This window comes from Asterias rubens, chromosome 13, assembly GCF_902459465.1.
Source record: "Asterias rubens chromosome 13, eAstRub1.3, whole genome shotgun sequence".
Taxonomy (NCBI): domain Eukaryota; kingdom Metazoa; phylum Echinodermata; class Asteroidea; order Forcipulatida; family Asteriidae; genus Asterias; species Asterias rubens.
In genome coordinates, this window is record NC_047074.1 from 1897537 (window position 1) to 1908942 (window position 11406).

Sequence of the window (11406 nt, forward strand, 5' to 3'; positions counted from 1 at the left end):
GTTTGCTTACTAATTTGTTTGTTGAGGTAGGTTAGCCGTATTATATTTTATATCTATGCTCATCTAAAAAATTAAAAAATAAAATAAAAAAAATAAAAAAATAAACATCTCTGGAGGCCGAAACCAGGCCTACTCCTCTTGGTGAAAATGCACCTAAACTTAAAAGACCATTTTAAGGGGGCTGGTGAAAAGCCAATATTATGCCCCGAGTTGAACTTGAACCTTTTAAGCTCTAGAGCGACTATGGGGATTTTTGTTCAACATCCAATGAAAATCCATGACCTTGAGGTCTAAACAGAAAATAAAAGGTGTTGGTTTGAGTTTGGCGCATCGTTCTCTTTATGTTGTCAAGCTGCACCAACCAGCCAACACGAAGTGCGCCCTCTAAATTAATAAACTGGTAAATTTTCACGAATCCTTTGGGGAAAAAGCTGTACGTAAGTGTTAAAAATGTAAACTATTAAGGGTTTAATGACGTTGTTGTCACCCCTGTGGTACGTATTCGATCGTTTGGTGTTTATTGATTGTATGTATTGTTTTAAAGACAGTGGACACTATTAGTGATTGTCAAAGACCAGTCTTCTTACTTGGTGTATCTCAACATGCATAAAATAATAAACCTGTGAAAATTTGAGCTCAATCGGTCGTCGGAGTTGCGAGATAATAATGTAATAAATACACCCTTGTCGCACGAAGTTGTGTGCGTTCAGATGGTTGATTTCGAGACCTCAAGTTCTAAATCTGAGGTCTCGAAATCAAATTCGTGGAAAATTACTTTTTTCTCGAAAACTATGCCATTTCAGATGGAGCCGTTTCTCACAATGTTTTATACCATCAACCTCTCCCCATTACTCGTTACCAAGTAAGATTGTATGCCAATAATTATGTTGAGTAAGTACCAATAGTGTCCAGTGCCTTGAATTAGTTATTCGTGTGCCAATGTTGCATTGACATAACAGGGGACCTTAAAGACTGTGTTCCCACTGGTAATGGAAGAGCCCGCGATGTACATGATTGCAATCATCATGACCGGTGTGAACGCACTAATAAGCCAGCAGACGACTGTTTCCAACATCCATATTCCCCTGTAAACGTAAGAAATAGAACAATTAGTGACAACACTAACGACTTGAAATCAATAACAACAACAAATCATAAACAAAGTTGTAGCATTGTTTGTGGATTGCTTGAGGATAAATTACCACAAATTACAACAAATAATGGGTTCTTTCAAGACTGAGCTTTTCGAATATCAGAACAAAAGCCCTCCCACTAGACATCAGTTGTAATGTATTAAAAATGTAATCCGTGAAAACGTTATTGTCGGAAACGTTTTCTTAATTGCGTACATTTCCATCTTGAAAATTCGCTTTCCTGGGAGTCCTTGGCTTCACAACTAAGGGAATACAGGGGTAGCGACGAGTTCTTAAAACCGGCAGAGTCGTAGCCGTGAGATAAAGACCCAAGCTGCCTCTATTCCGTTGGTCGAGCTGGTAAGATTGCTCTATAATTGCAAGGGTCGTGGGTTCGAACCCACCCGAGTAATATGCCTGTGATTGGGAATGCTTGTTTCACAGAGCTCGAGAAGGTACTGAGTATGTATACAGTGCTTACACACATCGGTGTATAGGGGTAAAACCAAAATAACTTTTCTTTATCCCTGATGCAAACTTCCATGTAAATGAATTAAAGGCAGTGGACACTATTGGTAATTACTCAAAATAGTAATCATAAAACCTTTCTTGATTACAAGTGATGGGAAGAGGTTGATTGTATAAAACATTGTGAGAAACAGCTCCCTCTGAAGTGACATAGTTTTTGAGAAAGAAGTAATTTTCCACGAATTTGATTTCGAGACCTCAAGTTCAGAATTTTAGGTCTCGTGACAAAGGTGTTTTTTTCTTTCATTATTATATCACAAATTCGACGACCGATTGAGATCAAATTTTCACAGGTTTGTTATTTTATGCAAATGTTGATATACACCAACTGTGAAGACTAGTCTTCGACAATTACCAATAGTGTCCACTGTCTTTAAAACGAAACAATTTATGTACGTGTTGTCTTACTTTGACTTTGTGAAATCGCCGGGAGTTTCAATGCTACGAAGTCGGAGGTAGCACAAGCAGGGAGCAGCGAACGAAAGCATCGGGGAGACTGCCCCACCAACTAGGGTGGCCAAGAGTCCGAACCTGGGTATCGACTCAGCAACAAACAGCTCCAGAAAAACAATAGTTGAGCGTGACAGCACCCTCCTCCAACCGAATTCTGAGATCACAAAAATGGGGTAAATAATACCATGGAGTTGTTTTAACGTTTCTCAGAATGACGAAAAAGACTAACCACAGTCTGCGGAATTTTGCGTCGTTTGGGTATCGGTTCTAAAAAAAAAAAAAAAAAAAAAAAACGGAGGCTAGAAGAACCGGTGTTTTTTTTTAGAACTATAACACTTCTCAGTTAAATAGTCAAATTGCTTTACCGCAAACCTCTCTTGGATATAATTATTTTCACCATGTTAAGTTTAAAGGCACAAGACTCAGTTGGTAATTACTCAGAATAATTGTTTTAGGATAATAACTTACTCGGTAACGAGCAATGGTGAGCTGTTCGTAATTTAAAACATTGTAAGAAACAGCTCCCTCCAAAGTTAAGTAAATTTCCACTAGAATACTTGAATTAGATTTCGAGACCTCAAATTAGATATTGAGGTCCGAATCAAGCATCTGAATGCACACACAACTTCGTGTGACAGGGGTATTTTTCCTTCCATTATTATCTCGCAACTTCGACGACCAATTGAGTTCAAATTTGTAGAATATTTTGTTATTATGCATTATTATGTTGAGATATACCAAGTGGGACGACTGGTCTTTGACAATATACTTGTGTCTATATAGTGTATTTAAACTCTATAGTTTACTTTTCACTACTTTAGATTGGCGGTTTATTTTGTTTCATTAGACACCGATATTGCAACACACATTACTGGAGAAGATATATAATATGTATCGCACAAACATCTGGATCAATCCAGATACATGCTTGCCAGCTATAGTGATTGAGTTCATCTATGAGGCATCATAAGCCTCTCTAATACTATTTATGCATCAGGTACGTCTCAATGCTTACCCAAAACGAGGCTATAGGCGCAGCCACTACAAGTGGTGGCGGACGTGCACCTATAACCTCATTTTGGGTAAGAATTATGACGTCATGCATAAATAGTAAGAGAGGCGTATTGATTCCATTACTAGAAATAATATAGTAGGCCAAAAATAACAACGATTTATACGTGTGTGCTGCCACTGCGCCCAATATGACGCATCGAGATACTTTGAAACGCTAGGTGGCAGCAGACTTACCAGGTAAGTTGTCATTGTTCATATAGTTCTGAGCGTGCCCAAAATAATTACCGAGAAGAAAAGCCTTTTGACCTGGTAAGTCTGCTGCCACCAAGCGTTCAAAAAGTCCCTCATCGAGGCCACTTACCTTTCGGTATATCAAGTCGTTCCTCTACATATTGAAACAATGGGTTATTGTTGGTCACGATCATAGTACAATGGTGGACGAAATACAATAGTGCAGGTATGGTGGTTAGGAGACTTCTGGGTAGGAGGTTGATGATATTGGCGTCTGATGTAATAGTTAGGAGTAGATCGTGCGGTAGGAAGATGTACGAAACAACCGTCACTAAGACTATACTAGATGTTAAATCTGAGAAGGAGGAAAACAATAAGCCAATGACAATGCTCAAGACCCTGATCGATGATGCAGGAGAATAAACAACAAAGAGGAGATAATCAGCAGTATGCGGGACAGAGTTGTGACGTGCCAGACATCGCACCGACTCAAACAGAACGCGACAACTTGGGTCGACTGAGTGAGTAAAGTAGTGGGAGCATGGAGGTAGCTTCCGCCATGGTGAGAAAGAGTGGAGCTGTTTTAGCTTGTGACGTCAACCTGTGATAAAACCCATGTTTGGAAGACAGCGTTGGTCCCTGTTCTTATCCGGATGCCAGTGTGTAAATTCCAATGCCACATCTTTCAAAAATCTTGAGGAAAAAAACACATTAATTAAAGATCACATCACTGCAATATCTGATATCAATGGGGACCAATCTTCTTTCTGGGTTGAACGTGGGACTTTTGGGGACCCGGTGCTGGATTTCACAAAGAGTTAGGACTAGTCTTATCTCGAGTTACCAGTCCTAACTTAGGACTAGCTGTACATTTTTGATATCTCCCTGGTTACATTGGACTGAGCAAAATGTTCAATGGGGGGGGGGGAGTATGCAAAGCAGTTACTGTCAAAAAAAGTGACTGTTCTTACACCCAAACACCAGTAGGGTTACTCTCGTATACTTCTCTGGCTTCTGCATGTCCTGTTGAACAGTAGGAAACATAGCATGACCACCAAGAGCGAACAGAGATGTTCCACAGATCTCCATTAGAAGCAAGGGGTAGCTCAAGCGTCGCTGAACGGTAGAGGGCGGGCTCGTGCTGGCTGTGACGTTTGGGCTTGAAGTGTCGTCGAAGAAAGCAACCACGAGCCCAATACATAGGAGAATCAGTGCCAATGCTGCTGAACACAAAGCGAGAGCGCCGATTTGCCTACAAAGTGACAACAGATTTACTTTGGGTTTCGTTGATAAGTATGCTCTGTTTGTTTTAGGTTTGCTTGAGTTATTCATGTCCTTCTTTCTTTATTTCTGTTGGTCATTTAGCTTTTGAGAAATACTTTCGTTGAGACACACCAACTGTTAAGGATAGTCTTTGACAACTATCCATTAGTATCCTGTCGTCGATTTCACAAAACTCATCCTAACTTCAGATTAATATTAGGACTTAGGACGAGTCCCAACCCTGCACTGTAGCATGCAGACCTTAAGATTAATCCCAAGTTAGGACGAGTTACTCGTCCTAACTCGAGATAAGACGAGTCCTAACTCGTTGTGAAATCGACGGCAGTGTCTTTAACAAACGCACAAACGTACCATATATCTTTTGGTGTTCCAAGCCATGTTAGTGGAAGCGCTAAGCACGCGAAGATAAGGGGCAGATAGCAGAACATCCCTCTAAACGTCTCTTCGCTAACAAGAAAAAGCAACTCGGCACTAACAATGAGAGTTGCGGCTGAAAAACTAAAACTTGAGACGACAATCATGACATTGATTGCAGATCTGTTGAAGAAGAAATGTATTTTAGGAAGAAACTATTAATATTAAGTAGTAAACTTGCGGGTACAATATTGTGTAAATCTCTTTTGTGTGAGTGTTGGCTCTGAAAAGAGCCGGTGTGCTTTTATTTATTTTGGAAACTACGTTTTTTGTAGTTTTCAAAATGTATGTGTGCTTGGATCTAGTGCTTTTTTTTTAATGAATGTGCAATGTTTTTCTGTGTAAATTTGTAATATTTTTATCATAGGTTCACTTCTGTAGTTTGTTATTAGCTGGGATCCATGGGAGATCACTCAGTGAGTTTTTCTTACTGAATGGATTTCCCAGGATAAACAAGAAATAAATAAATAAATAAATAAACGATTCCCTTTAGAGTAGCTTAGATTTTGATTAACATTGTTTAACCCCAAGACATTTTAAGTCTCTGAATCCTTTCTCAGATTTATGTTGGCTGGTGTCCGTATGCTAATGCTACGGACAAGAGATGCGATCGGTACCCGTCTTGCTAAACATGGATTAATTCGACGTACTTATGTGACAAAGATATTTGATAATTGCTTTTTCTTTGTTCTGTTTTCTTATCAAGTAGACTTCGACTTCAGCTGAAATTAGTGTTACATACGACTTGAACTGTATTTTGTTTATAATACACACGTGGCAATGCCTGCAGATGAGCGAAAACAAGCTATCCATGTGTATGCTTAGATTGGTTCGATGTCATGCTTGTCAGCTGCACCCACATCACATCCGACCAATCAAAACACAGCTATGAAAAGTTTATGGCACTACAAGTTTGTCAAATGAAATCGGATAAAGACCTAGAACCCGTCTGTAATGTAGCCACTGACCTTCCAACATCTCCAAAAGCTTCAAAGCCAATAGCGCCATACGGGTGTCTTTCGTGTTGCCATTTATGCCGAACCATGTTCCAACAACGGCCAAGCAAGATGACGGTGTAAACTAATGCGGGGACGATCATACAGAGGACGAGTATACCACTGAATCCTACACCATTCGGGGAAACGAGAGTGTTAGTTATACGTCGTGTGCAAATTTGAGACTTTGCAACGCTAGGTGGCAGCAGACTTTACGTAGTTCTGGGCACACGCAAATTGCCAACATTTACAATGCATAAACCTGGTAAGTATTCTGCCACATAAGTGTCCCAAAGATCTCCCGTTGGATAGCTTTACAATAGACCCTTTGCAAAACCACGGCTTCGATTTTGGATTCGACTTCAGGCTCCGTTCTGTCGTCTGAAGCCCCGAGCACGTACGCAAAACACGCGCATTATTGTCAAAACAACCGCACGGCCAAGCTAACCGGAGCCGAATCTGGAGCCAAAGCCGTGGTTTCGAAAAGGGCCATTGTGAAGTTTGTGAAATAAATGAGGAAGGGGCGTATTGCTAGTTAGAATGAGAACAATGAATTTACTTGAGTCTGCTGCCACCTAGCGTCCACAAAGTCACAATTCAATTCAACACCATTAACTTTCATGTCCACATCTGTTTACATTAAATTTATCAACGTAACAATTAAAGCAGTAGACCTACATTATTATTTATTATAGTAGAAAACAAAATGAAGAAAGATTGTGAAAAAAAAATTAATGTTGGCCCTTCAAAGTAACAGAGCAAACGTACCCGCACTGACGGCCAAAGCAACAGTAGTTAACGTCACTGCACCAGAACAAGCTCCCGTCATGACTAGCATGGTTTCCCACGTATTAAGGCGACCACTCACCTAAAGTAACAAGTTATATAACATGTTATTACATAGCGCATTTCACATTAAACCATCTCAATGCGCTTTACACGAGTGCCCTGGGCCCAATTTCATGGCACATAATCGGCACCTACGGAAGCAGGGAGTTCCGTGCTTACGGCAAGCGTATTTCACGGGTTAGCGGCGGACTTTGGCTTCTGCGCATGCGTACTCGACGTTACTAGGCGTTCTACGCTTACAAGGCTAGCGCAGAAATTCGGCGCGTGCAGGTAAGCGGGAAGTAGTGGTCGCAAGCGCGGAGTTCGGCGATAAGCAGAGCCATGAAGTTGGGCCCTGGTCATTGGGGCAATAACATTAATTAAATCTTTCTCAGCTTAGTGGGAAAATACAGCCCTGAGCTGCTGTGGCACTCTGACGGTTTTGTTCATACACAATATCAACATCTACCCTCGCAGGTACGCATTTACACCCCTGGGTGAAGAGAAGCAAATACTCTACAGTAAAGCATCTTGCTCAAGGACATCAGTGACACGACTTGGATTCGAACCCACACTATTATACCACCATTACATGAATTCGATGCTCTTAAAGGCAGTGGCCACTATTGGTAATTGTCAAAGACCAGTCTTCTCACTTGTTGTATCTCAACATATGCATTAAATAACAAACCTGTGAAAATTTGAGCTCAATCAGTCATCGAACTTCCGAGATAATAATGAAAGAAAAAATACCCTTGTCACACGAAGTTGTGTGCGTTTAGATAGTTGATTTCGAGACCTCAAGTTCTAAACTTGAGGTCTCGAAATCAAATTCGTGGAAAATTTCTTCTCTCTCGAAAACTATGGCACTTCAGAGAGAGCCATTTCTCACAATGTTTTATACCATCAACCTCTCCCCATTACTGGTCACCAAGAAAGGTTTTATGCTAATAATTATTTTGAGTTATTACCAATAGTGTCCACTGCCTTTAAAGGCAGTGGACACTATTGATAATTAGTGGACACTATTAATAATTATTAACATAAACCCTTATTTTGTAAAGAGTAATGGGGAGAGGTTGATGGTATAAAACATTGTGAGAAATGGCTCTCTATGAAGTGCCATAGTTTTCGAGAGAGAAGTAATTTTCCACGAATTTGATTTCGAGACCTCAGGTTTAGAATTAATTTGAGGTCTCGAAATCAAGCATCTGAAAGCACACAACTTCGTGTGACAAGGGTGTTTTTTTCTTTCATTATTATCTCGCAACTTCGATGACCGATTGAGCTCAAATTTTCACAGGTTTGTTATTTTATGCATATTATGTTGAGATACAGCAAGTGAGACGACTGGTCTTTTACAATTACCAATAGTGTCCTGTGTCTTTAAGTCACTGGACATTGGTAGGTACTCGAAATAATTGTTAGCATAACAATTTACTTGGTAACTAGCCCTAGAGAGCTGCTGGTAGTATAGACCATTGGAACAGTAAACTGTAACATGTCACGCAATTTTGTCAAACTTCTGCCTCCACAAAATGGCCGACCGTGTTCGTTTGTAAAAGTAAAAGGGAAACTTTTTATGCATATGTTGATTGTTAAATCCACTTTGAATTCATCAATCTAACCATACATGCATTTTATAACAAGCAGTTTCAAACACTTTTCAGAATAATACAAACTCGCCCGATCCAAGGCCGTGTGTCCCTTGTGTGGAACTTTACACACGGGGTACCGCAAACAAAGAACTGACCCCACTATGCAATGCCTCAAATCCCACCACAATTTGTTTGTCTGTATTGCGTCAAGGTTTCTCAAAATGAACATAGACATTTCCAAAAGTGGCCTGGCAAATGTTACTGCAAACCTAATAATTATGACCACTGTCTGTGACTATACCGAAGCTCTAGTATTGCGTAAAATTAAGGGTAAATGCGAGTACTTACAACCAGGCTGATTTTCTACCCTCCGCTCAGAAAACGCAGGACAGTTCTTTTCAGAACTGAGAAGTCTCCCTAAATCCTAAAATCTACCCCGGAAGTAGATTATTAAACAGGACAAGTTCTTCAAAAGTTTCCGTATGGCGCCACCACTTTTGTATTCGATATAAAATAATATAGTACCTAATTTACCTCAATGAGATATCCCAATGAGGGAAAAGGGGGTGGTTCTCAACTAAATAACTTGATAATCTACCTAGCAAGTAGATACACATGGTGTCACCGCTAACCCAATAAACACTGTCTGTGACTATTTGGCTTTGAGAAGCTCTAAAACCAATCCCGTACACTGTGTAAAAAAAAGGGGGGATTCTCAAAAGAACATAATAGTTGACCAAGCATGTATACACACACAGGGTGTAACTGCAAACCTGTTGTCTGTAACTGTTAGAGCAATTAGATGAAAAACTGACCCCATAAAATAGTGTGTAAAACAGTGTTGTAGTCGAGACCCAACAGTTCGAGACCAAGACCGAGATCGAGACCTGAAGGCTCGAGACCTATCTGGAGTGCCACAAGGAAGTGTTCTTGGACCATTGCTGTTCCTGCTGTTTATAAATGACCTTCCTGACTGTGTCTCACAAGGCACAACAGCCAGATTATTTGCAGATGACTGTATCCTGTATCGTAACATCAAGACAGAGGAAGATGCATCTATATTGCAGCAGGACCTAGACCAACTTCAGCAATGGGAGAGTGACTGGAAAATGGAGTTCCACCCAAAGAAGTGCCAGGTTATCCATGTCACCAACAAAAGGAAGTTCATCAAGCAAACATACACAATTCACAACCACACTCTGGAAGAAGTCGACTCTGCAAAATATCTTGGGGTGAACATTCACAAAACCCTAAGCTGGAATAATCACATCAACAGCATCACCAACAAAGCAAATTCCATAAGGGCTTTTCTGCAGCGCAACATAAACCAGTGTCCCAGGAAAACAAAGGAGCTGTGCTACAAGACCCTAGTGCGCCCTATTGTAGAGTACTCCAGCATCATATGGGACCCCCAGACAGCTAGCTACACCCACAAGTTAGAAATGGTGCAGCGACGCTATGCACGCTTTGTGCTTGGAGACTACCGAACAACATACATGTATAGTGTAACTGCCATGATCAGCCAACTTCAGTGGACCACACTTCAAGAACGGCGTGCACAGGCTAAGGCAGTTATGATGTATAAGATTGTGAATAACCTGGTTGACGTCCCACACACATTTCTGGCACCATGCACCGTTTCTCTGAGGGGTCATTCTTACAAATACATGATACCATTCACCAGGACAGGGGTCTACACACAGTCATTTTTTCCCAATAGCATTAGGATATGGAACAATCTCCCGGTAGACCTGATCAACTGTACAACTCTTGCTAGCTTTAAGCAGGGTGTACAGTCAGTCCAGCTCCGCTAGGTCAGCCTGAGCTGTTTTTTAGCCGCACGTTCACTGTTCACCCACCTGCACTGTATATTATGTCTACACCCTTGCATGCACACAACTACCATAGTACGCAATACACCAGATGGTGGACTGTACTTTCACGGAAGAAGAAGAAGAAGAAGACCGAGACCGAGGGGGAGACCAGTCTCGAGACCTACAACACTGGTGTAAAATAAAGATTTAAGGAGAGCATCTAATACCTGTTCCGATGATTCCTGTAACCCACGCTCTTCCAGGGATTTCTGCTGGTCTGAACAGCCTCTGTCGAACGGGGATCGCGACAAATTCGGTCCCAATGGGATGTGATCCTCCGCCATTCTAAATATTATTTCTACTTCTGGTAACTTTATAAGCGACTTTAAAATGGTTTAGTTTTGTCCTCCCCATGGAGGGCATAACCAGACACCCTAAATGGGATGGATACGCTTGGTTGAATCCGAACGGTAAACACTATGCGTGGGTGTCAATGGTACAGTCCCTCAGCACGAACCCTTAGAAGATTTAGTCTTGAAAACAAGTCGGTATGTGTTGTGCCGCGGCCATAGAGCTATATAGGTCTATGGCCCCGCGGCTTGTACCATTTCCCACAAAAACTACCATTGAGACTTTGAAAATATGGATACATGTACATTTATTATTCGGTAAGTAATACTATTTTAAAGTAATGAGTATACAGTGATACAATGCTAACACACATCGGTGTATGGGTAAAAAAAATATTAAAACAAACTAAAAAAAAATAATATTCTTTATCCCCGATTCAAATTTAACATATATTATAACTCTAATATGCATCCAGTTCAAGTTAAACATCCGGGTATCACCAAGCTAATCGCACCTTAACCTGTCCAGGCCCCGCCTTCAAGCAACAATCACCCTAGCCTAAATATTACTTAAGCAGCATACAACATCAGAGCCCAGCATTCTCCTAAAAGATGATCAAAGCATACTGATCGTCGAGTTGTTCAACCTCTGGTTCGTCTAAGAACCGCTACTCACTGTTAGATGTAATCGCTGTCTCCACAAAATTAAACCAAAACAATTTCAATAGTTTGCTACTGGTTTAAAACTCAAATTTCTACATCAA

The 11406-nt window shown here is 40.8% G+C and overlaps 1 protein-coding gene across 1 annotated transcript; it reads right to left on the reverse strand.

Annotated features, from left to right (window-relative positions):
- Positions 1–846: 846 nt before the first annotated feature.
- On the reverse strand, positions 847–10716 carry LOC117298545 (amino acid transporter AVT1H-like). The gene is made up of 8 exons (XM_033781857.1): positions 10520–10716; positions 6821–6920; positions 6026–6182; positions 4995–5180; positions 4331–4611; positions 3490–3714; positions 2070–2268; positions 847–1085 (listed from the first exon to the last, which is right to left on the reverse strand). Exons 1-8 carry the CDS (start codon positions 10634–10636, stop codon positions 926–928), a joined length of 1425 nt encoding a protein of 474 aa, XP_033637748.1. The 5' UTR covers positions 10637–10716; the 3' UTR covers positions 847–925.
- Between the last annotated feature and the right edge of the window lie 690 nt (positions 10717–11406).

Bases quoted from the DNA above. Each gene is read 5' to 3' on its own strand.
- LOC117298545 (XM_033781857.1), bottom strand. From the start codon at position 10,636: ATGGCGGAGGATCACATCCCATTGGGACCGAATTTGTCGCGATCCCCG. The intron at 6,921-10,519 runs GTATTAGATGCT...TTGTTACTTTAG, and splicing joins TACAGGAATCATCGGAACAG to GTGAGTGGTCGCCTTAATAC. The intron at 1,086-2,069 runs GTAAGACAACAC...TTACGTTTACAG, and splicing joins GGCGATTTCACAAAGTCAAA to GGGAATATGGATGTTGGAAA.